The sequence below is a fragment of the Esox lucius genome, chromosome 12 (assembly GCF_011004845.1).
Source record: "Esox lucius isolate fEsoLuc1 chromosome 12, fEsoLuc1.pri, whole genome shotgun sequence".
Taxonomy (NCBI): Eukaryota; Metazoa; Chordata; class Actinopteri; order Esociformes; family Esocidae; genus Esox; species Esox lucius.
The window spans coordinates 34,286,549-34,313,286 of NC_047580.1; the positions used below are offsets into that span (position 1 = coordinate 34,286,549).

Genomic DNA, 26,738 nt, shown 5'->3' on the forward strand with positions numbered 1-26,738 from the left:
CACAAAAATTCACTTAATTGTCTTCTAATCCCCCACCAGCAACACTACAAGCTATCATAGTCAATGCGCTGTGATGGGAATTCCCTGGAAGCCGTATTTACCGTGACAGAGCGCTGTCATATACTCCTACACGGTAGATGGCAGCTACTTTGTGGTCTTTTATCTGGAATGAGAAGGAACGCACCTGGATCTACTCAACCCTAAATAGGCAAAACAGCGACGCCTAACGGCTGATGAAGAGAGGTGTTACTTGCCGAAACTGGCGGGGAGATGAGTTCCGCAAGAAGCAATGTGTAAACTTTATATATAATACTCGGAATTGTGGAATGATTTATGTGATATAGTCTTGTCTGCTTATGCTATAGCTTTTAATGTCAACAGATAAACTGCATATTGTTACTTTTGACTCGCATTTAGCAGGCTAAAGGTGAAGAGAATAGACAAATCAACAAGTGTCAAAATAGGAGATTTTGTAGTCCACGAACTACAAATCCCACCCACCCACCAATGTGACAGACAGCACAGCGCTGTGGGGAGAGAACTGGATGCTCCGGAGACAGTGAGAAGGGGAAAGAGACGAGAGGGTTTCAACATAAATGGAGGTTCATCGATAGTGGGGGAGAATTAGAGCTGCAAAAATACAAGCAAAATGGCGAAAGACCAGGAGGTCGAGCGCATTGCTAAAAAGCTGGACAAAATGGTGCACAAGAAAAACACGGTAAGTTCAGTTTGATGGCTAGCTAAGTGGCGCGGCAGTCGCCCAACGCTTACAGTATCGGGAAACAGGTATGCTAGCTAGGCACTGTTGTGGTGTAGTTGTGTGATGAGCGATGCATACTGCACATTTGTAGCGGTGGAAAATTCTGGAAAAAGCAGAAAGGTGGTAGCATTTTGCCTTTCAGTTTGTCATTTTATGTGTTCTGAAACTGCTGGGTTACCGCGCCGAGGTGAAATGAAAGTGGCACTTCGCTGCAATGGGGTAGCGCTACGTAGGTTGTTATACTAGCAACATATTGAAAACATTTTAATATCACGCGGTAGATTTGTTTATTGTGAATGGGCCTTACAGTTTCTCACACACACACACACACACACACACACACACATACACACGGAACCTCGCGTTTTCCAAGTTAGACGGACTTACTGTATTATTTGTCAGTGTACGCATTGGGAATGTTTTTATTGATTTAGGCCGTGACATTTTTTTTCAAACATGAAACCACCTCTTCAGTGGACCTTTGCCTGGAAGCGACAGAAAAATATTATCTGTATATGAAACACACAAGGTCCATGTACTTTGTCCACCTGACGTTCGTCTAATATCCCATTTTTCCCCCTTATCATTTAGCCTAAATATTGTGTCGGAATTATTTTATTATTATTATTATTATTTGTATCTCAAAAAGTGGTAGGATATGGTTGTTCGACGGATTCAATTTGACCACGGTCGACAATTTTCTCTGTTGTTCAAAGGATGGTGCTATAGACCTTCTGAGGGAGCTGAAGAATATGAAGATGTCCCTGGAGACTCTGCAGGTAGGGCCATCCATAGCAATTTAAGGGACAGAACCGTCATTCTGTGGTTGTAGTTGTCAGCCCAAACTATTACTCTCCAAACGTAACCGTACTACATTGCAAAGCCAGACACAGAATTGAGACGTTTAAAGTTCATTATTATTATTTACAATACAGACAATTTTAACTTTTTAATTTCTTCTAGTGTTGGAAAAAATATATATATTTATTTATCTATCTATCACACACACACACACACATACATATAGATATATAGAATTAGATGTATAGATAGTCAGTAATGAAAGTGTACTCATTGACTGTGAATATGCAAGCTCATGTTCCTTTGGTTTTGTATAACGTCAGTCCACCAGGATTGGGATGTCTGTGAACGCCGTGAGGAAGCAGAGTTCAGAGGAGGAGGTCCAGACCCTGGCCAAGACCCTCATCAAGTCCTGGAAGAAACTACTTGGTGCGTGCAGCTCTGCCTTTAACCGCCTGTGTAGATGGATGGCCCGTTAACCAGATTCATAAAACACATTCTCTAAGCGGGTCAGACAAAAAAACACAGGAGCGATAGGAACCGTTTGAATGGTCCAATAACAAAATTGTTTGGCTGATCCACAGACGGCGCAGAGGGGAAGGCCGCGGAGGAGAAGAAGAAAGAGGTTTCCCCTCTGAGGTCTTCAATGTCTACAGACAGCCCTGGGTCCAGCGACAGGAGGTGACACACACACACACACACACACCCACCCATGTGCGTGCAAACACACTGTTAGCACGTAGCAGAGGTAGTTCTGTAAACGACCTGAGCCTTGTGTCCCAGATGCACCTACAGTGCCTTTAGAAGTATTTGCCCGTTGACTTTGGTTGGGGGCTTTCAACCCAATCGAAGGGCTAATCAGGGTCTGGTGACAAAAATCGCAAGTCATATAATCATCTACTCCAGGAAGTCACCAGAAACCCTCGGACGACATCTAGTCATCTGATGTCCTCCCTGGTATCTGCTGAAGGGTTCCTAACCACCACATGAAAGACACTGGGCAAAAAAAAGGCTCATGGCAGAACAAGGCACGTTTTGGTATGGCCTGGTCAAAGTCCAGACCAAGACCCCATTAAGATGTTGTGGCAGAACCTTAAGCCATTCAAGCTCCAAAAACCCACAAATGTCACAGAATTAAAGCAGTCCATCCAGTTTTCTTTACTTTTTCACACTGCAGATTTGGCTGCATAACTTTCTTCACTGAATAAATGAAATGAGTATCGACATTTTGTTTTTATGTTCACTCAAGTTCCCTCTCATCTAATATCTGATAACATGTCAAAACAAAGCTAAAATGCAAAAAGCAGGGCTTGTGCTTCTCAAAGTGGCAGGTTCAGTGAGGCAGGTTTGGACAATCGCAACTTTGATATCGAATGAAAAAAAATTAATAGATAGTTGATTTTCCTAATGTTGAAGCTAGCACGCAAGTATATCCGTTTTTATATACAACAATTGTAAGCCGTGTACCTGAGGAATACGATGATTACGGCGAATGATGTCTGGCTGTTCACAATGTAACGCCTCCCTTCTGTCTGTCCAAACCCTTGTCGACCCCAGCAAGAAGCAGCCCTTGCCTGAGACCCCCAAAACCCCTACCACCCCAACTACTCCCAAGTTCACCTCCTTTCCCCCCGCTCCGGTCACCACGGACACCGTGCGCACCAAATGCAGGGAGCTACTGGAGGCGGCGCTGCAGACTGACGGTGAGACTCCGAAAACCAAGACCGGGGTTGTCGTTGGGAGCGCTGACCTCCTGTGAATGTCCTGTGTGGTTTGGCATCAATCCGTTCTGCGTCTTGATATTTCAGGTGACCACATAACCATTGGAGCCGATACTGAACATCTCGCTGCTCAGATTGAGGACAATATCCTTTGACCTCTGTTTCCCATTATGAACGAACCAAATGGTGTTATCTGTTTAAATGGTGGAAGCGGAGTTATGCTTCATCTCTGATCCAGGTGTGGGTAGGTGTGTGTGCGCGTGTTTTGGGTCGACAGATCGAATTAGGACCGGAAGTCCTCATGAGGTTAGTAAAACGTGAAACAAACACAGCCCTTGGTAGGGTTGTTTAGCCAGCCCCCATGTTGACAAAGTACATTTTAGGCTTAAGGGTTAGATTTCGAGGTACTTTCAACTTCTTTAAGGTCCAGGTCTCCTTGACTCTGCTCCTCCACGCATCTACCAGGAGTTCAGGTCAACAGATCAGAAGTATAAGTCTCGGCTAAGGAGCCGAATCTCCAACCTGAAAGACCCGAAGAACCCGGACCTCCGACGCAACGTGCTCGCTGGGAACATATCTGCCGAGCGCATAGCTAACATGGCCGCAGAAGTAAGTTCAGATGTGTTTGTCCGATTGTCTTTTCTAGAAATGTTCTCTCTCTTCTCTGTAAGGGCAGTTCTTATGTGTGTGTGTGTGTGTGTGTGTGTGTGAGCAGGAGATGGCGAGCGCAGAGTTGAAAGAGATGAGGAAGGCTTTGACTAAAGACGCCATCAGAGAGCACCAGCTATCGAAAGTGGGCGGGACTGAGACGGACATGTTCCAGTGTGGGAAGTGCAGGGGCAAGAACTGCACCTATACTCAGGTACCCGTGCCGCATTCCCCCTGGTGCTTTACCGCAGTACTGGGGCTACACGGGTGATTTCTGCTAATGTTGGCTCCAGACCTGTTTCCACTATATGTTTAGTAACAAGGACTTAAGGAGGGGCTTGGGTGGGGAAGGAGGAGTAAACTATCTACGATTTGGTTTTCCGGTTATGAAAAATAAAAGGCAATATTGTTTTGGTACTAAAATAAAATGAACAATATAACGCCATGCTCAGTTTGTTCACGATACCGCGTTTGAACTTAGCATAGCATAGCATAATCTTCCGCTTATCCGGGGCCGGGTCGCGGGGGCAGCAGTCTAAGCAGAGATGCCCAGACTTCCCTCTCCCCAGACACTTCCTCCAGCTCTTCCGGGGGGACACCGAGGCGTTCCCAGGCCAGCCGGGAGACATAGTCCCTCCAGCGTGTCCTAGGTCTTCCCCGGGGTCTCCTTCCGGTGGGACGGGACCGGAACACCTTCCCAGGAAGGCGTTCCGGAGGCATCCGAAACAGATGCCCAAGCCACCTCAGCTGACCCCTCTCGATGTGGAGGAGCAGCGGCTCTACTCTGAGCTCCTCCCGGGTGACCAAGCTTCTCACCCTATCTCTAAGGGATCGCCCAGCCACCCTGCGGAGAAAGCTCATTTCGGCCGCCTGTATCCGGGATCTTGTCCTTTCGGTCATGACCCAAAGCTCATGACCATAGGTGAGAGTAGGAACGTAGATTGACCGGTAAATCGAGAGCTTCGCCTTGCGGCTCAGCTCTTTCTTCACCACAACAGACCGATACATCGACCGCATTACTGCAGAAGCTGCACCGATCCGTCTGTCAATCTCCCGTTCCATCCTTCCCTCACTCGTGAACAGGACCCCTAGATACTTAAACTCCTCCAATTGAGGCAGGCACTCTCCACACTCCTTGAGAGAGGATGGGCGTTTGAACTTGAGTAATAAAACACATTTCTTCCTCAAACTCCTGCGACCGGCTCCTTCACCTACACACGTAACACTGCAACTATAAGCGTGTATTCATAATTTAGTTTGATAAGTATTTTGTATATTAACTATCTACCTTTTATAGAAGGATTTGGGAGAATTCTGAGGTAATGTTGCGCTGTTATAGGTTCTGCAGGCTACGTCTCAGTCTCCGCGCTCCGTTAATCTATTGAATCAATGGCATCGTTTCACTTTCGGTCGTTCCAACTCTTTCCATTGTGAGGCTTTGCTGCCCTGTACTGTTGCTTACTTTTCTTTATTTTATCAGGGATCTGTTTGTTAGATCGGATGAAAACCATTATGGGAAGCCTAAAGCAAACAATACACATGGCTATTTGAATAGTACAACACACCATGTTTTCACAGCACGTAACGTGTCAACCCGCAAACCCCGCCCTAAGTCCTAAACCCCGCCCTAAGTCCTAAAGTCCGTGGCTTGGCACCAGGTGAGAGCCGGGCTACTCGGCCATGGCCCCTGTCAGTGGAAACAGAAACTATTCTTTAGGGTAAAACACCAGTGGAAAGAGGCATTAGAGTATTTTTTTGGTGGCATGTATTCCAGCACTTAGCTTTTTAAATGACACAATGGCTATGGGGTTAAAGTGCAGACTGTCAACATCACTGTGAGCAGCAGAACCTGGGCTGGTTTATCCAATATGAATGAATACCCTCAAGGCTGACAGTCTGTGCTGTAGCCCTGTAGGTGACAGCATACCAGGTGTGTGGGAACTAAGTTGGTACTTTTCAAATACATTTGGAGTTCACTGTGAGTGAAATGAGTGCACTTTAAAACCATGAAACTGCCTTGGGATTGATTCTCTATTGAGAGAACTGCCCCTGAACACAGAAAAATTTACCCATATTACAATACCTGTAAGGACCAGTAGTGGTAGTGGCAATAGTAGTAATGTAATAGTGGTAGTAGTAATGTAATGGTGGTGGTGGTAGTAGTAATGTAATAGTGGTAGTAGTAATGTAATAGTGGTGGTGGTGGTGGTGGTGGTGGTGGTGGTGGTGGTGGTGGTGGTGGTGGTGGTGGTGGTGGTGGTGGTGGTAGTAATGTAATAGTGGTAGTAGTAATGTAATAGTGGTGGTGGTGGTAGTAGTAATGTAATGGTGGTGGTGGTGGTGGTGGTGGTAGTAGTAATGTAATGGTGGTGGTGGTGGTAGTAGTAATGTAATAGTGGTGGTGGTGGTAGTAGTAATGTAATAGTGGTGGTGGTAATGTAATAGTGGTGGTAGTAGTAATGTAATAGTGGTGGTAGTAGTAATGTAATGTAATGGTGGTAGTCGTTGTAGTAATGTAATGGTGGTAGTCGTTGTAGTGGCAATAGTAGTAATGTAATAGTGGTGGTGGTGGTGGTAGTAGTAGTAATGTAATAGTGGTGGTGGTAGTAGTAATGTAATAGTGGTGGTGGTAGTAGTAATGTAACTGTGGTAATGTGGTAGTGGTGGTAATGTAATAGTGGTGGTGGTGGTGGTAGTAGTAGTAATGTAATAGTGGTGGTAGTAATGTAATGTAATAGTAATCCATGGAAAACAACAAAGTAACAATAAGATATTTTTAGTTTGGGGGTTTGTGTCAGAATACGTTTTTGTCCACTAAAAGGCTACTTGAAGACTATTGTCTGGTCCTCCAAAACTGTCTATTTTAGAATTTGGCGTTGAAGTTTTAAGTCGGTGTAGAGTTGGTTTCTGCTGGTTCTCATACGTGGCTCAGTGGGTTTCTGCTCCTCACATGACACTGTTTCTGTGGTTCCCAGGTCCAGACCCGCAGCGCAGATGAACCAATGACCACCTTCGTGCTGTGTAACGGCTGTGGTAACCGCTGGAAGGTAGGCCCCTTTACTCCTGACAGCCTTTACACAAAACAGGGACAGCCTTTACATAGCCTTATTAACCTGCCCCTAATATTGTGTGTATACACCCTAGGGATACAAAGGGGTGGAGGGGTTCTCGCTCTAGGGCGTTCCCTCCTATTTTGAATGTAGTTGGTATGGATCCCTGGCCCCATTCCCTTGATCTAATCTGGATCCCTGGCCCCATTCCCTTGATCTAGTCTGGATCCCTGGCCCCATTCCCTTGATCTAGTCTGGATCCCTGGCCCCATTCCCTTGATCTAGTCTGGATCCCTGGCCCCATTCCCTTGATCTAGTCTGGATCCCTGGACCCATTCCCTTGATCTAGTCTGGATCCCTGGACCCGTTCCCTTGATCTAGTCTGGATCCCTGGACCCATTCCCTTGATTTACTCTGGATCCCTGGACCCATTCCCTTGATCCTCAGGTTTTATGTAGTAGAAAAACATTGATAGAGTCAAACCCTAACAAACTTGTGTCTTGGGGGCTCGTAGGTGTGCGCTTTCTGTTTTCATCCTAGCACTACAACATAAACACTTAATTCTCTGTGCAGTTATAATGCCAACCACTAAACCTTCAGCCCTGGAATGATCCGAGACTTCCTTTTGCGAAACCCCTGGTCAGGGCCTGGCTTATCAACCCTGTTTTAGTTAATTTGTTTTACCACAAGGTGGCAGCAGACTGTCAAGCATTGCTGATCACCACCACTACTGCAGTGATCTGTTACAGACACCTGTAATACACAGATTTGTCTTTCAGTCAACCTTCTCATCAAGAGTAATTTTAGATCTGTTAGCTGAAGTCTGATCATTAATGCAAGTGAAACTTAAATAAAATCTCTCTCTCCCCAGTTTTGTTAAGGTATAGATTTTGGATTTGCTACAGGACGAGCAGATGTGGATAAAGAAGAAAACCGGGACCTATTTTGTTACAACTGTAGATTCAATTTCTTTTGGTTTTTATACCTTTTTTTTGTTTTTTTACTCAAATTTGAAAATCTTTGACATTTAGTAGCATATTTTTTCTTGTTGCTATTATATTATGATAGCCCGAGTAAAGCTTTGCTCCCATGCCTCAACTCCTTAGGGATTTGTTGTGCTTGGCTTGACAATAAGTTGGCAAGAGTACAAGCTTATCTGGGACCAGGCTGCACTTAAATATATATATAAAAGGAAAAACCTTTGGTTTGATGTGTGTTGAAGCTATAGCCTACTAAAAAGCTTATTTTTGGCAATAGGCGCATAGTTCTGCCTTTCTTGTCTGGACTGCCCCTCTGTGCCACAAACTATTTTGCTGTTAGTTTTATACACTCTTGCTTCATAGAGAGATACACTCTGGCAACATATCAAATGGCACCCTATTCCCTTTATAGTGCACTAGGCCCATATTCTCTGGTTAAAAGTAGTGCACTAAGTGGGGAATAGGATGCTATCTGGGACATATACTTGCTGTATATAGAACAGGCCGTTGTTTGAAAATGCGCTTGTCCTTATTCTGAATCTACACAGTCTTACACGATACACAGGTCCACAACGAGTTCCATTTAGGTTTGAATTCTTCCAGAAATTAACGAGAAGCGGAGGATTAGGTAAGATGTGGCGTTATCGAGGAGGGAGGGAGAGTCGCCTGGCTCTCCTGTTTCTTTCTCTGTTCGTTTGTTAACAAGGGTTTTGTGTGCTACTGAATAAATAGCCTGTCATCCAAACAGAGTTTACAACGTGGTAAAAGTAAAATCTGTTTGGATTCCACGCTCCTGGAAGAGAAGAGTGCATCCTGACAAAATCTATCTACTGGATTGAAAAGTTATGTCATGCAAGTGATTTTTTTTGTACGTATACATTTGTCCTCCCTGTGGGAACTTGTTGCAATTTAATTAAAAATGTAAGAGGTGTGGAAAAAGAGTCGGTCCTGTTTGGTTTTTAAAATGTGTGTGAGGAGAGTGGAATGAGACTGGGATCAGGGTATGTTTTTGTCCTGGAGAGTAGTGATGGGAAATTCGATTTTTTCTATTGACACGGATCTTGTCGAGTCGTTCAGTAAAAAGTTCAAATCTTTCGAGTCATTTCGAAACAACCGTACAATTGAAAGATAAAACTGAACGAGTGAGTCGTTCACGTCTTTTTTTACTTAGGCAAAGGCAGCGGCTCCGTGCTTGTTATCTGGTTTTTCTTTCTTTTTTTTTTTCATGACATTATTAATCGACTAATTATTATTTATTGTAGTCTGCATTGAATTATCAGTTATAAACAACGTCTTTATGATGTTCCTGTCTTGAGCTATTTTCCCCTGCGAATGTGCATAGACGTTGATCGGAAAACAACTGGAGGACCGGGTATGAAGCAACCGTTGTAGTCCGCTGTCAAACGTTCGAATGAACGACACAATTGAACGAGTCACTAGAAAAAAGGTCTCGAGTCCCGAGTCACTAAAAAGATTCGTTCGAAACGAACGAGTCGTTTGGGAACTGCACATCAACTGCACATCTCACTATCGAAAATTTGATAAAAAGTGCTGTGAATTTCCTATCCTTCACTAGAGGGAAAATGGACCTCCAGCCGGTCCAACTGACCGCTAAATAGAATCGGAGCTCAACCATAGACTGTAAAAAAAAAAAAAAAAAAAAGCTCAACCCCTAAATGACGGTCTGCGTTCCCGCGCTTGGACGTGCATCAGCTGGTTGACACGTGCCCTGCCGTCAACTGACGTGGTTGGCTGGATTGTGGTAAATGTAGACCTCGTGACCACTTGGCGCTGATTTGACCTCGTATCGCTAATTTACCTCAAGCTGTGTTTTGATGACCTCCCACGTCTCTCCTCTAGTGATTAGCGTTTCATATTGTTGAGTCGCTAGATGCCAGAGCCGATCTAATCCGAAAAGAGGAGAATACATTTCAAGTAAAAAACAGCAAGTGCGAAGTGTGCATTTCTTGCGTGTTTGCAGGATTGGTCGTCTACACAGTAAAATCCATGTGAACGTGATCGCAAATCAAGCGTCTATAAGGGTTTGCGTTAGAGAATTTAACAAATGTCCATCTTCCGCTGTGCCCGAGTGTGTCATCCCTCCTTTTTGTTGAATTTCATTGGTAATTTTGAAATGGTGTCAAGGAAAGTGTCCTTCTCTGAAATAAGTCAGTTTTATTCATATAAAGCTCACTGGTAGATAACTCAATAAATGTGTGAAATAAGCTGTGATTATTCATTTTGTTGACACCATATTTTTTTTAGTTTGCATGATTTCGCTTTTTATAAAAGCGAACCCCGTGTTAGGATGTTCATTTGTGACACTGAGAGGACACTTCCATCACTGTAGGCCTGTTAACAAATTAACATCTCGAACATTCGTTCGATAAAAGGGTTTCTGGGTCACTGCGGAAGGAAGACGAGGGGATGAGAGAAACCGCTTTGGAGCCATTTCAGTGAAGTAATTTAAAAAAGTTGGTTAAGTGGAGGTAAAATCCAGAAATGTTACATAATTTTTTTTTGCAACTATGTATGCAAGGTTTGAATATAATATAATAATGTTTATAATTTACACTATCAACCCCTACAAAAAAAACAATATGTTACTATAATTGTGTCACTGCAGGATTTATCGTCCTGAAATTGAGATCCCACATATGTAGTTATGGTTCGTGGACTGTCTTGTTTGTTTTGGCAATAGCAGGTAATCTCTACACAGGCGGATCAAGAGTGGGACCAGCCCGTGAAATCCCTCGGCCTGGCAGCGCGACAGAGGCATGGGAAATATGTGTCTAATGTAATCATACATTCAGAACAAGGTTAGGAAGTGCAATTCTGTTTTCAACGTATTTTTCGAGAGCCAGTTCTGGCTCTGACGGCCTCTCAATATCACGGCTATGCCTACTTTCCACTGTGTCATAATTTATGTTTTCTCATGATTTTGTTGGGTCTAATTCCATAGCTGTTCAGGGACTCTGTGGGGTCTGTTTGTGGTTGTGAACATAGCTGCTATACTATGATTAATATCTCTGTGAATGACGGCTTTGTTTTTCAAGGTTTGAGGATTGCTTTCCTGTATTTGGGACTGGTTATAGTCTCAATTCTGCTCCACATCTATTATAGGTTCAGGTTTTTTAGTCTGGAGAGACGCTGGCATAATTTTGAATGCAGTCTACACTGGATGTTTATCCATCTTTGTGAATTTTGGGTTGGTCAATTGACTAGCTTCATCCCACAACTTAAATCAACTGAGTTTTTATGTATTTTTATGTATATACAGTACAAGTCAAAAGTTTGGAAACCCATTCACTTGAATATTGAATATATATTTGGTTTTGTTTTGGGTCTTGGTTGTCATTAGATAACAAAAAAAAACTATAACTTGAGATAAAACTACTTTGTGGCCACGTGCTGGTGTAAAACCATAGAGTTACTTGGAAAAGTGAGTTTGTTCAGTTGTAAGCCCACCCCTTAGCCAGCACCAGGTATCAAACGACTCCGAGATATCCTGACAGGTCCTGGTTCCAAGTGGGCCAGGGGCAAACGGGCAAATAAAAACCTGAACTGTGATATTCGCGGTTAAGCACAAACCTGCCCTGAAAATGATAATTTGAGAGCACACATCAAGTTGAGGTGACAGTACCTATAGTTTGTGTGTGTGGGAGTATATTGCATTGTTCAAATATCTGCCAAGGCTACCCACAATGCATTTCATAACGCTGATGTACAACACTGTTTTGAAAAAAAGTTGGGACACTGTAAAATGTAAAGAAAAATAGAATGCAATGGTATGGGGGTGCATTAGTGCACATGGCATTGACTGACACGTCTGTGAAGGCACCATTAATGCTGAACAATATATAGAGGTTTTGGAGCAACATATGCTGCCATCCATACAATGTCTTTTTCAGGGAACGACTTGCTTATTTCAGCAAGACAATATCAAACCACATTCTGCATGTATTACAGCAGCATGGCTCCACAGTAAAGGAGTCCGGGTGCTAAAATTGTCTGCTTGCAGTCCAAACCTGTCACCCATTGAAAACATTTGGTGCATTATGAAACAAAAACTATGACAAAGAAGACCCCGAACTGCTGAGCAGCTGAAATCCTATATCAAGCAAGAATGGGAAAACATTTCACTTTCACAACTACAGCAATTGGTCTCCTCAGTTCCCAAACCCTTACAGTGTTTTTAAAAGAAGAGGTGATGCAACACAGTGGTAAACATGCCCCTGTCACAAGTTTTTATTAAACGTGTTGCTGGCATCAAATTCAAAATGGCCACGTATTTTAAAAAAATAAATAAATATTTCTCACTTTCAACATTTGATATGTTCTCTTTGTACTATTTGAAATTAAATATAGGGATAAAGGATTTGCACATCATTGCATTCTGTTTTTATTTGCATTTTAGGCAGTGTCCCAACTTTTTTGGAAACAGGGTTGTACATAAAAAAAGAAAAACCGTCATTCCTGCTCCCAAAAGTTTTTTGGCCAAAAATAAATGACAATTTCTTTACTTCTTTGTTTTATTGCCATAATTAACTTTAACTGTGCAATCTGTGAATCCAGGCGTTTCACCAGACTTGGAGAACACCTGGGGCTTCGGCTGATCGTCTTGGGATAAGTGAGGGAGGGGGTGTCTCCCATTGCGCACATTTCATAACATAATTCCAGTGGTGTTAATATCCACTTGCAAAACAATATATCCGGGGCTAGAGCCATGAAAAAAAGTTACCTGAGAAACCAGCCTTTTTGTGCCAGTGACACATGCAGTAGATTACATTTGAAGATCCCTTGGAATCTTCACACACGGTCGGAGAGCTAATATTCTTGTAATCTTTTCAAAACTTAAGGAACTTCTCTGTTATTTCATAAATCCTGGTTGTATAATACAGGATTCCAAGTTCATTCAAAAACCCTTTAACCAGTGTTTTGGGAAAACCAGGGAATTTTGGGAAAATTCCCAAAGTTACAGATTGATGGAGCCCATGGGTCCAGCAGATGGCAGCACTAAATTGTCTGTTACACAGAAGCACCAGGGACGTGGTCAGAGGGCCATCTGTGTCCTGAGGTGATCCAGAGCAGAGCAATGTTGACATGATGTTGGCAAAACCTCTACAATATCTTAAATTCACCAGCTCAACACACCTGGAAACCTTCTGGAAACATACACAGACACAAGGCACACACACAGAAACAAACACAATCTCACACAGACACACTTTAGACACACATTCTTGAGTGGGTTTACGCTGCTACCACCTGTTGAACATGCTAAACGGAGATGATGCAGCGGTTGGTCGGCCGACTGGATTTACGGAGGGGAAATGCTGCGAACGGGTACTGACGCTGAGGACAACATCCTGGGCTTGAGGAGAAAGACCAGTGGAAAAACTGGAATCTCATGTCGCCAGCTTGGGAGTCGGGTCAGACCTTAGTGAGCTGTGCAGGAGGACTGGAGTGGAGCTCAGATGGACACAGAGATTGAACCAGTGACACAAGGACTGAAACAGTGACACTAAATGAACCAATGACTGTCTAATTGTGGAGGCCTCTGTCACCCATGATGGAACATCTCATCCAGCATTGAGGAAGATGCTCCTCTATACCAAACGGTTGCAGCTTCAGCCACACTGAACTGGCTTCAGGGAGCAGGGCAAACTCCCTGAGAAGGCCAACTGGTGAGCATACTCGTCTTTAGTGTAACAGGTTCTACCCCCCAAAAACATTAAATCTAGCACTCTGGTGCCTGGCAAACCACGACTGATTTAGTGTTCTGCCTCTGTCAAATGTCAGCAAGCCCATTGGCCACGTTGTGAAGAGTACCTGGTCTATCCAGTACATCTGTGGACATGAGCAACTTGTCACACTCATTCACTGAGGTGATGCGTTCTCAAGCGGCGCATGTCTTCTGGCTGACTGCTCTGTAGGAATTGCTGGTGTAACGCCGATGTTCTCATTTTTGATTCATGCATTTCATTTGAGAGCACACATAAAGTATTTAAAATGTGTCTGAGTGTTCCTTATTGAGATTGTGTGTTTAAGTGGAATTGTTTGAAACAATATAGAGATTACAGATATTACCGTTCATCTCCAGCAGGTGGAGCCAGACCAACAGGTCTGGAAAAGCCACAACCAAATGGTTTCTGCACCAATGGAACTCATTTCATTATTAAAAAGAGTATCGGACTGCATATGGAATAAGATACCACTCTTAGCATGAGGATTGGATTGAAAACGTGTCCGGTTAGTGTCACGTTTTAAAGAGTTTCTGTTTATGTATGTACAATAAAATTATCATCACAGTTTAACAAAATATAAAATAAATAACATTAATAATACTAAGTTAAATGCATTTGGAGTGAGAATAAGTCTAGTTAAGACCTAGGCATAATCTTTTGTCTTCTTTATAACTACAGACATCTGTTGTAATAAAACTCCATTTCCCATCAAGCAGTTAACCATACAATAGCATTTGCATTTTTTTGTCGTCATATTTTTTAGAGTCTCTGTTTTTGCACCTGGGTGGGAAATCACTTAGCCCCTCCCTGATCGACTGACCAACCACGGCTCAGCCCCATGCCTCTCATAGCCAATCGCAGCAGTGAGGTGAGGGAGACAGTGGACAGGTCAAAGGTGAGAGTCCGTAGGTCAGAAGCGGAGTAGAGCAGCAATGTCCAGGTGGTCTTTCCGGGCCGAGGGGTCAGGAAGGACACGGGACCATTGTGTGATTATTTTGAACTCCAGGATCTTATTGCAGAGTACCTCTTATCTGGGCTGTCTTCAAAAACCAGGATGTTTGTCAGGAGAAAGAAAAAACATGGACACATGTTATATACAACAAAAAAGTGTTGATGTGAAATCAGAACGATCAGTAGTCAGTGCTGAGGTGGCTGCCACCACAGCCATGAGAGTGAGTGACATCCAGGAGATACGTCTCTCATCCAATAACACGTCTCCTTCTGTCAACGACCCTGTGTCTTCCAGTTAACTTGGCTCATCAACTGGCCCCCTATTCCCTAAACAGTTCCCTGTGGGCCCTGGTCAAAAGGGTGCACTGCCCAGGAGATAGGGTGCCTGTTTGTGACGACGTCTGTATCTGTGCAGTCAGGAAATCCATATATGTGGCATGACGAAGTTCATCGTTTGAAAAAACAAACAAACAGTGAAGCAAAAAGAAAATAAATCTAACTGAAAAATCTGACAGCGATCGTAAAAATCCCAAAAAGGACGAATATTTTTCTCCTTTAGTGGTTGTGCAATGGAGACTCCAGAGAGGAGGTGGTTGGACTGATAGAAACAAGAGAGGGGAGAGATGGGAAGGAAAGGAAGCAGATTGAGGGAGACGAGAGGGGGGAGGAGAGGGAGAGAGAGGGGGGAGATATAGGGGTGACGAGGGGGGAGAAAGCATGGCACAGTCAGATGTGGAGAATGTGACAAAGTGGAGTGTTTGTATGTGTGTATGTACTGTACATAAGTGTGTGAAATGAGGAGAACCTATGACTCGGAGGAGGTGCGTGAACCCGGGTGGACGAGAGATCTGTATATTGAGGAGTTGAGGAAGCGAGGGTAGGAGTCTCTGTGCATCAGCGTGTAGATCTGGAGCTGGGCGTCCTCAAACGTGTGGGGGCTTGGATCCTGCATCTTCCGGTTAATCACCTCTCGAACCCGTGAGTCTAAACTTACCTGGCGGGGGGGGGGGGGGGGGAGGTACAAGAAGGCAGAGGTCAATGATCAACATGCCGGAACACTTGGAAGACCAGCATTGAAAACACCTCATAAATCCCACCAAACAAGTCATTGATTTTCAACCCAGTGGATTTCCATGATAGAAGGCTGAACCAGGTTGTAAAATAATTATGACTGTACAGAACCCTGAGCCTCTGGATGTCAACCACAGGATGTAATTAAATGATTAGAACCGGAATACAGTAGAACAGGCAATACATTCACTTCTATGCCATTTTCAAGACAAACAGACAGACAAACCAAATGATAGAGAGGAGAGGCGGACAGAAAGACGGCCAGGGGGACAGACAGATTTACAGACAGAGTGACAGAAAGATTGTCAGGGTGACGGACTGATGGAAACAGACAGATAGGATGACAGAGAGACAGACAGACAGCCTGGGTGACAGAGATACAGACAGACGGCCAGGTTGACAGAGAGACAGACAGACAGCCTGGGTGACAGAGATACAGACAGACGGCCAGGTTGACAGAGAGACAGACAGACAGCCTGGGTGACAGAGATACAGACAGATGGCCAGGTTGACAGAGAGACAGACAGACAGCCTGGGTGACAGAGATACATTTGGGCAGGGTGACAGACAGACGGGCAGGGTGGCAGACGGACAGACAGACGGACAGATATTAGGGGTGACAGTATCTAACTATGTCCTGAGTCGTGGGAAAAGGCTTGTCCCTGGTCTTTCTCATCCACAACATCACCCTCCCTCTCTCACACACGCACACACACACACACAGACACACACACATTGAAGTGCTGGTGCCATGGTGTATTTATATCTGCTGGATTGGAGGGACGCCAGGGGGCTGTGTGTGTGTGTGTGTGTGTGTGTGTAAAACAGAGTCCAACTCTTCAGAAAAGATGTGGGAGGTGAAAATGTTTGAATTAAAAAGGACATGAAAAACTAGTGTTCCATGAGAAGGAGAGAAGAGAGGGGTCAAGTTAAGAAAAAAGGAACAGAGTATTTCCCTTTATATCCAGGAGGCGAAAAGGTTGATTTAGGATTCTGAAGTAAACCCTCTTAAAGAGACTGGGGCTATGGGAGGGGGGGATCGAATCGAAGGGGAAGAAAGACAGAGGGATGTCAGGGGACAAAGGAGAGAAAGTAGAGTTTGATGTTGGAGAAAGAAAATGTGCAGAGAGAGGGGACAAACCCTGAGTGGGGCCAGCGGCCTGTTGTCTCTTTCCCTGTCTTTTCTTTCTTTCTCTCTTTCCCTCTCCTTTCTTTCTTTCTTTCTTCTCTCCTTTCTCCCTCAATCTCTTCCTTTCTTTCTTTCTTTCTTTCTTTCTCTCTCTTCCTCTCTCCCTCTTTCTTTTTCTCTATGTCTCTCTCTCTCTAACTATCTCTGGATCCACACAGCCTAAGGCACTCAATCTAAAAAAAGCAGCTACCCTTTCACACACACACACACACACACACACACACTACATCCAAGCTTCCACTAACACAAAGACAGAAAATAACCAAACTCAAATCCAACCAGACAGTGTGGGGGGGGGGGGCGTTAACACCTCTATCAGTGGGTCAGCAGACATCCTCACCACGTGTGTGTGTGTGTGTGTGTTTGTACAGGACATCCGTGTGTCTGTGTGATTAGAGCTATGTGGGCACAGTGTTTCCCTTGTCAGAGAAGAAGACAGGAAGAAGGATGCAATGCCACGTTAGTTAGTTACAGTAAAACGAGTGTGTGTGCGTGTGTGTGTGTGTGTGTGTGTGCCTGTGTTTGTTTCACAGACCAAATAAATCCTCTCAAGAATTGTACAATGAAATATGTATATACTTAATATACTTTGAAGAAAAACTGATTTCTAGTTTTGGTTAAAACTTACAATTGGACAAAGTGTTAAAATTGGGTTAGGCACCAAGGCTAGGTTAAGTTAAGGTGTGAATGTTAGGTTAATGGGTTTAAGGTTAGGATTGCCCTGTCTTGCTTATGAACTGTCAGGGGCTCTGAAGAGGAGCTGAGCTGAGCAGAGCAACAGAACAAAGTCTGTGAGGGAACACTGAGGTGGAGTGGAGAGTCAACAACAACAAACAGAACAAAGTCTGTGAGGGAACACTGAGGTGGAGTGGAGAGTCAACAACAACAAACAGAACAAAGTCTGTGAGGGAACACTGAGGTGGAGTGGAAAGTCAACAACAACAAACAGAACAAAGTCTGTGAGGGAACACTGAGGTGGAGTGGAAAGTCAACAACAACAAACAGAACAAAGTCTGTGAGGGAACACTGAGGTGGAGTGGAAAGTCAACAACAACAAACAGAACAAAGTCTGTGTTGGAACACTGAGGTGGAGTGGAGAGTCAACAACAACAAACAGAACAAAGTCTGTGAGGGAACACTGAGGTGGAGTGGAAAGTCAACAACAACAAACAGAACAAAGTCTGTGAGGGAACACTGAGGTGGAGTGGAGAGTCAACAACAACAAACAGAACAAAGTCTGTGAGGGAACACTGAGGTGGAGTGGAGAGTCAACAACAACAAACAGAACTACCTGTTGTTTGTCATTGACGGATAACATCTGTAACTGAAACTGTAGGATTCCAGTCATATTTCAAGTGTCCATATGTCAGATTAAACAGCTAATCTACTGTACTGTACAGTACACTTGACATACTAGCTCACTACAAGCATAGATGAGGAGAAAAGTAGTGTTGGTGTTTGAATTCAGTCTTGTAAACATTCAAGGCAGAACTCTACACAGTGCCCCTTTCATATAGGTATATCTGAAAAAAGAAATTATTGAATGGACAACAGACAGTCAAAAGTCAGACGAGGAAGAAGATCAGGTGTTTCTGAAATACCAGCCTGGTGGTTCCATTCTGAAATGTGCACCCCATAGGAAAAAAAAAAGACAAAATGTTCACGGAAACATCTGAAGTGGGGCAATCATATTAAAATGACACCCAATGACATGACCTGCAACGACCTTGGACAGTAGAGGAATGTACTCATACCTCTTTGGGGGAGAGTATGGAGATGTAGTCCTCATAGATCATGCGTGCCTTCTCCTCCACGGTGGTCTTGTTCATCTCCTGTTTGAGGTCTTCACAGGCCAGCCAGAACAACATGTTCTCCTCGCTGTATTCTGTCCTGAGGAACTCCCTGAACACATTCCGACCCGCGGGGTTCTTCATCAGCTTGTCGAACGACTGACCCCACATCTTCATTTCCTCCAATGTTGGTTTGGTGCTGAGAGATGGAGAGAAAAAGGAGTGAGAGGGAAAAGACAGAAAGAAGAGAAGGACAAAGAGGGGGTGAGAGAGATGGAGGATCAACAAATGCGCCCACATCCTATTGTTGATTGGGTTCTGAGAAAGAGAGGTTGACAGGAAGGTGGCTGGGTTGACAGAGTAGTAAGAGACAATAAAACCCTTCAACTATTTCCAGAAATAAAGATGAAACTCAATCTAGTTCCAGGGTCAGAAACTAACAGATGATGCCTAGTCGTGTACTCAAAAATCAAGCTCAATGGACATTTTCAAGAGACTTCTCTGTCTACAAAAGTGGCCCTGCCACTTTAACACTCAGAGGAAACACAAACTACTTCCTAAGTCAGATGAAACACTTTAAACTCCTTCCTGAGACAGATGAAATACTTCAACTACTTCCTGAGTCAGATTAAATACTTCCACTCCTTCCTGAGACAGATTAAATACTTCAACTACTTCCTGAGTCAGATTAAATACTTCAACTCCTTCCTGAGACAGATGAAATACTTCCACTCCTTCCTGAGACAGATTAAATACTTCCACTCCTTCCTGAGACAGATTAAATACTTCCACTCCTTCCTGAGACAGATTAAATACTTCAACAACTTTCTGAATTAGATGATACACTTTAGCTACCTCCATTCAGATAAAACACTTTAGTTACCTCCATTCAGATGAAACACTTTAGCTACCTCCATTCAGATGAAACACTTTAGCTACCTCCATTCAGATGAAACACTTTAGCTACCTCCATTCAGATGAAACACTTTAACTACATGCAGTCGTAGTTTAAAACACCAAAACACCAGTCTCAACTTCAGCAGTGAAGGGGCAACACAGAGATGCTGGCCTTGTAGGGTTGGCCAAAAGAACCCTGACACTGGACAGAGGACACACTCTGCCTAGAAGCCCAGCATCCCAGAGTTGCCTTTGTGACTGATGTTTAACCAGTACTATGTAATGGAGCTGCCAGTTGAGGACCTGTGCTCAGTTGTGGTCTTGCTCAGTTGTGCACCAGGGCCTCCCACTCCTCTTTCTGTTCTGATTAGGGCCAGTTTGTGCTGTTCTCTGAAAGGAGTACTACACATCGTTGTGCGAGATCTTCAGTTTCTTGGCAATTTCTCGCATGGAATAACAGTTTTCAGTTGTGCTAACATAACCGCAAAATGGTTTTCTAATGATCAATTACCCTTTTAAAATGATAAACTTGGACTGCAAACACAACGTGCCACTGGAACACAGGAGTGATGGTTGCTGATAATGAGCCTCTGTACACCAATGTAGACATTGCATGAAAAATAATTTACAGTAACATTAACAGTGTAAATTAACATTAGTAATTTACAGTAACATTAACAGTGTTTACACTGTATTTCTGATGTTATTTCATGGACAGAAAATGTGCTTTTCTTTCAAAAACAAGGACATTGCTAGGTGACCCCAAACTTTTGAACGGTGGTTGTGTTGTGTGTGAGCGTGTGTTTGTGACTGTGTGTGTGAGAGAGTGTGTGTGGCCTCACCAAGCTTCACAGTTTGGTATGGTCTCCATCCGTGTCTCCAGAGACTTTCTGCTTCGGTCCTCTTCATTCCTAACAGTGAGACTGCAAGGTGGTGAAACTACATCACAGTACTTATATATACACACACACACACACACAATACTTATATATATACACACACATACACAGTACTTATATATATATACACACACACACACACACACACACACACACAGTACTTATATATATATACACACACACAATACTTATATATACACACACACACAAACACAGTACTTATATATATACACACACACACACACACACAATAATTATATACACACACAGTACTTATATATACACTCACCTAAAGGATTATTAGGAACACCATACTAATACTGTGTTTGACCCCCTTTCGCCTTCAGAACTGCCTTAATTCTACGTGGCATTGATTCAACAAGGTGCTGAAAGCATTCTTTAGAAATGTTGGCCCATATTGATAGGATAGCATCTTGCAGTTGATGGAGATTTGTGGGATGCACATCCAGGGCACAAAGCTCCCGTTCCACCACATCCCAAAGATGCTCTATTGGGTTGAGATCTGGTGACTGTGGGGTCCATTTCAGTACAGTGAACTCATTGTTATGTTCAACAAACCAGTTTGAAATGATTCGAGCTTTGTGACATGGTGCATTATCCTGCTGGAAGTAGCCATCAGAGGATGGGTACATGGTGGTCATAAAGGGATGGACATGGTCAGAAACAATGCTCAGGTAGGCCGTGACATTTAAACGATGCCCAATTGGCACTAAGGGGCCTAAAGTGTGCCAAGAAAACATCCCCCACACCATTACACCACCACCACCAGCCTGCACAGTGGTAACAAAGCATGATGGATCCATGTTCTCATTCTGTTTACGCCAAATTCTGACTCTACCATCTGAATATCTCAACAGAAATCGAGACTCATCAGACCAGGCAACATTCTTCCAGTCTTCTACTGTCCAATTTTGGTGAGCTTGTGCCAATTGTAGACTCTTTTTCCTATTTGTAGTAGAGATGAGTGGTACCCGGTGGGGTCTTCTGCTGTTGTAGCTCATCCGCCTCAAGGTTGTGCGTGTTGTGCCTTCACAAATGCTTTGCTGCATACCTCGGTTGTAACGAGTGGTTATTTCAGTCAAAGTTGCTTTCTATCAGCTTGAATCAGTCGGCCCATTCTCCTCTGACCTCTAGCATCAACAAGGCATTTTCGCCCACAGGACTGCCGCATACTGGATGTTTTTCCCTTTTCACACCATTCTTTGTAAACCCTAGAAATGGTTGTGCGTGAAAATCCCAGTAACTGAGTAGATTGTGAAATACTCAGACTGGCCCGTCTGGCACCAACAACCATGCCACGCTCAAAAATGCTTAAATCACCTTTCTTTCCCATTCTGACATTCAGTTTGGAGTTCAGGAGATTGTCTTGACCAGGACCACACCCCTAAATGTATTGAAGCAACTGCCATGTGATTGGTTGATTAGATTGCATTAATGAGAAATTGAACAGGTGTTCCTAATAATCCTTTAGGTAAGTGTATATACACACACACAAACACACCAGTTGGTTTTACTACTGAAGTGAGGACCCAAAACCTTAAATGCCTAAACTTAATAATAACCTTAATTCTAAATTCTACACCTAAATCTAAACCTAACTCTAAACTTAACCCCAAGTCAGATAAATCTTATGGTCAACGCGGGGACCCGCCAATGTTTAAGTCCGCTTCATAACATTTCAGAAGTGCTGTTCCACGTCTTGCAGCTCTTTAATTATGTAAAATCAAAACACGACATGCCCAACCGCCTTTGATTGGTTGCTGTACCAGCATGCATGCTGTAGCTGTTCACATGTCACGCGTGCGCATCAGGGTCAGAATAAATGTAATATCCTGAAACTATCCCATCACCCTACGCTCACTACGATAAAGATCAGTGTGGACTTGTCATGCTACCTGACAAAAAACAACGGAGTAAAAACAACTGGGATGTACAATGTGTTCTGTGATAGCGAGGGGGGGGAGGGGGGGGGGGCATACCATGAGCAGCTACAGCAGCAGCACCAGCAGAAGCAGCATGTGTTAGGTCTCTGTGAGGTGGGCTGGGTCGACCCGGGTCGCCCCGGCGACACCTCGCTGACCGCCATCGGAGACTCGCCGCCTGCTGGGACGGGCCCTGTGTACTGGGGGAGACGGAGATTACAATAGACATGAGTGGACGTGGGACGACACGCACACACTAGCACACACACAAGTATACACATGTACACCCACATGCATACACACAGACACACACAGAAGCGTACACACACTTACACACACACACACACACACACACACACACACACAGACACACAGGCATGTGTGTGGATATGAACACGCATGGTACAGATAGAGGTCATTGGTACATGGAGGCAGAGCGCAAACAATGTCAGTACATTCAAACCTCAGCTCTCACTGCCTGACTGACTGGCTGTCTGGTTAGCTGGTTAACTGGCAGACTGACTAACTGGCTGGCCTTACGCTAACAAGCATCCTGACATCATGTTAAGACACGTCCTATCGTTACATAAAGAAAAGTCCTGACGTCACATAAATAGCACATCCTGACATTACATGTAGACACGTCCTGACGTTACATAAAGAGACGTCCTGTCATTACATAAAGACACGTCCTTACGTTACATAAAGACACGTCCTTACGTTACATAAAGACACGTCCTGTCATTACATAAAGACACGTCCAGTCATTACATAAAGACACGTCCTGTCGTTACATAAAGACACGTCCTGACGTTAGATAAAGACACGTCCTGTCATTACATAAAGACAAGTCCTGTCGTTACATAAAGACACGTCCTGACGTTACATAAAGACACGTCCAGACATCACATATAAACACATCCTGCTGGTATGTTAAGACATGTCCTGGATGATGAACTTTGACAAAATAATTCAAATGAAAGAGCGATAGTTATAGAGGATATAGAGTAGAGGGAGAGAGAGAGAGAAAGGAGTGACAAACAAGAGGATTGAAAGAGAGAGAGAAACTTGGAGAGAGGGATGGAGAGGAGGATACAAAGGGAGAGGGGGAGGAAAGATTGACTAGATACCCTTGAGGGAGGAAGTGAAAGAAGGAGAGGGGAATGATGCTGAGCAATGTGATGTGTCATGTGATTGTGCTGTGATCTCACACAAACACAAACATACGTGCACATGCACACAATTCAAGCCCACTACACATGCACATCCACAAGGACAACAAGCCTGGCTGCAGTTTGTAGAAACACCGTCCATTCCAACATAGCCTGGTTGCCCTTTGTAACCACCACTGTCCATTCCAACATAGCCTGGTTGCCCAATGTAACCACTACCGTCCATTCCAACATAGCCTGGTTGCCATATGTAACCATCTCGTCCATTCCAACATAGCCTGGTTGCCCTAGGTAACCACCACCATCCATTCCAACATAGCCTGGCTTCTCTTTGTAACCACCACCGTCCATTCCAACATAGCCTGGCTTCTCTTTGTAGCCACCACCGTCCATTCCAACATAGCCTGGCTTCCTTTTCTATCATCTACTCCAACTGGAGTCAGAGTGACCACATGTCCTCACATAATGTCTGCCTGCCAAACCAATCACATTTAACGCTGGGGCCTTGATTCTTATACAATTCAATTTGTCCCAGCTGGTCAGGCTGGCGGGACAGAGAGCAGCAGCCATCCCCACCTTTCTCGTAGTGTGCATGTTTTTATATGTTGTTTCGGTGGTGGTTTATGAATCCTAGGGATAGAGAGGAAGACATGGACAAAGGGAAAGAAACATAGAGAGACAGAGAGGAGGAAAAAGGGACGAGAGACAGAGACAAAGAAGAGGAAAGGGGACAGAGACAGAGAGAGAAAGAGGAGGAAATGGGATGGAGAGAGAGACAGACAGAGACAGAGAGAGATAAAGAGGAGGAAATGGGATGGAGAGAGAGACAGAGAGAAAGGTATTGTAAGGTATTCTGTTGCCTAATGACCTGAACTGAGTAGAGGAAAGAATGACAAGACAAGAAGATGTATATTGATAAGTGCTAGTAATGAACAGAGCAGAACAACATTATATAGAACAGAACTACATAGAACAGAACTATATAGAACAGAACAGAGCAGAACACAACTACATAGAAAAGAACAGAACTATATAGAGCAGATCAAAACTATATAGAACAGAGCAGAGCAGAACAGAACGATATAGAACAGAATGATATAGAGGATAACAGAACTATATAGAACAAAACAGAGCAGAACTACATAGAACAGAAAAGAGCAGAACAGAACTATATAGGACAGGGCACAACTATATAGAACAGAACAGAGCAGAACTACAGTGGGGAGGACAAGTATTTGATACACGGCCGATTTTGCAGGTTTTCCTACTTACAAAGCATGTAGAAGTCTGTAATTTTTATCATAGGTACTCCTCAACTGTGAGAGATGGAATCGTGTTGTGTGTCTGTGTTGTGTGTCTATGTTGTGTGCCTATGTTGTGTGTCTATGTTGTGTGTCTATGTTGTGTCTGTGTTGTGTTTAAGTTGTGTGTCTGTGTTGTGTGTCTATGTTGTGTGTCTATGTTGTGTGTCAGTGTTGTGTGTCTATGTTGTGTCTGTGTTGTGTTTATGTTGTGTGTCTATGTTATGTGTCTGTGTTGTGTGCCTGTGTTGTGTGTCTGTGTTGTGTGTCTATGTTGTGTATGTGTTGTGTGTCTGTGTTGTGTGTCTATGTTGTGTCTGTGTTGTGTGCCTGTGTTGTGTGTCTGTGTTGTGTGTCTATGTTGTGTATGTGTTGTGTGTCTGTGTTGTGTGCCTGTGTTGTGTGTCTATGTTGTGTGTCTATGTTGTGTGTCTATGTTGTGTGTCTGTGTTGTGTGCCTGTGTTGAGTGTCTGTGTTGTGTGTCTTAATGTAACGTTAAAGGGAAGTGCGTGAGACCATTATTTAAAAGAGGAAGTTTTTCTGAGGCAAAGGTCCTGTTTCAGAGGAAGTGTCACTATCCATACGCTGCTGTAAAACCATCTCCTAAAAGGAGAATGTGGGAGAGTTTTGGGCATTTTTCTAGGACCAGGACACATCCTCAGCAACCCTAAACCCCACTTAGGGGGCGCTAAAGGTCCTGAGGCCTTTGGTTCTCGCTATCAAGCTGGTGCTGGGTAGTCGGTCCAGAGACCCACTCTGACCTGCCGGCCCGTCTGGATCTAGAGACCCACTCTGACCTGCAGGCCCGTCCATCCGGAACCAGAGACCCACTCTGACCTGCAGGCCCGTCCATCCGGAACCAGAGACCCTCTCTGACCTGCAGGCCCGTCCGTCTGGATCCAGATTCCCCAACTGCCCCCCTCTCTGTCCCCCTCCCCAGTATGTCTCCCTCCCTCCCTGTACCAGGAGCTTTGCCCAGCAGCTGTTCAGGGGGACATGGCCTAATACTGGGTGCCTTTTTAATCTCTTCAGTTTTTTTCAAACAAATCCTGCCTCCCATGACCCACGTCCAGTCAGCCCAAACGGCACACTATCCACGAGGGCTCCTGGTTTAAACAGAGTGCCCTCTATGAGGGGGTTTGGGACGCACCTCCCATTAGATAACCCTTACAAGATGTGTGCCGCCGCCTCCCCTTCAGCCACGGCCGGAGGTGTTCCTCAGACTTCTTGGGTCAGCAGCGCCCCGTTCATCAGCCTGACAGGCCTGTGTATTCACCTCTCTCTTTCACGTCTGTCTGGGCCAATCTATTTTCAGCTACAGGGGTCAATTGTCTGAGCGGGGGCCCAAGGCTGCTCTTTTTCCCCTGCTCTGGGAAGTGTAGTGGAGGGGGGGGGGGGGGGGGGGGGTGAGAGGGAGAGGGGGGAAAGGGAGTGGAGAGGGTGAAAGAGAGAGAACGGAGGGGAGACACCTCGATAAAGAGGAGAAACAGATACGGAGAGAGGAAGGCTAGTTTATCTGCCTGACCAGAGAGAGAGAGAGATAAAAATAGAGGGAGGACCTCACAGATCCGGCCAAGCTGTCCAACTCAGTGACCGCACGTTTTACACACACTGACAAAACAAACAGACACACAGAGAGAGTTCGTCCTCCCCTCCCTGCCTCACTCCTTTTCTCTTCATTTCCATAAGTGGTATCTGGCTGTGCACCAGGAATCCCTGTTCAGTCCGATGAGCTGCAGTCAGAAGTCAGGGGGGTTGGATGAGGAGCAGTTAGCCGACACATCCAGTCACAGAGTCTACCATCACATTGTGAATGG

The 26,738-nt window shown here is 44.3% G+C and overlaps 2 protein-coding genes across 6 annotated transcripts in view; one reads left to right on the plus strand and one right to left on the minus strand.

Annotated features, from left to right (window-relative positions):
- The first annotated feature begins 277 nt into the window (after positions 1–277).
- tcea2 (transcription elongation factor A (SII), 2) lies at positions 278–8,901 on the plus strand. The gene is made up of 11 exons (XM_010897150.4): positions 278–293; positions 418–718; positions 1,477–1,539; positions 1,885–1,990; positions 2,146–2,242; positions 3,119–3,264; positions 3,370–3,426; positions 3,737–3,891; positions 3,998–4,144; positions 6,906–6,977; positions 7,852–8,901. Exons 2-11 carry the CDS (start codon positions 650–652, stop codon positions 7,858–7,860), a joined length of 921 nt encoding a protein of 306 aa, XP_010895452.1. The 5' UTR covers positions 278–293; positions 418–649; the 3' UTR covers positions 7,861–8,901.
- Positions 8,902–14,357: 5,456 nt separating this feature from the next.
- The window catches only part of rgs19 (regulator of G protein signaling 19), a 33,123-nt gene continuing 20,742 nt past the window's right edge, over positions 14,358–26,738 (minus strand). For 2 of the 5 annotated variants that reach the window (XM_010897154.4, XM_010897155.4), the window contains 4 exons: positions 22,505–22,647; positions 20,448–20,528; positions 18,673–18,907; positions 14,358–15,652 (listed from right to left, as the gene is read on the minus strand). In XM_010897154.4, coding sequence (XP_010895456.1) covers positions 15,464–15,652; positions 18,673–18,907; positions 20,448–20,528; positions 22,505–22,647 — 648 coding nt within the window. In that variant the 3' untranslated portion in view covers positions 14,358–15,463. The remainder of the gene's footprint in view (positions 15,653–18,672; positions 18,908–20,447; positions 20,529–22,504; positions 22,648–26,738) is intronic. The other 3 variants (XM_020052052.2, XM_010897151.3, XM_010897152.4) reach the window with 3 other exon arrangements.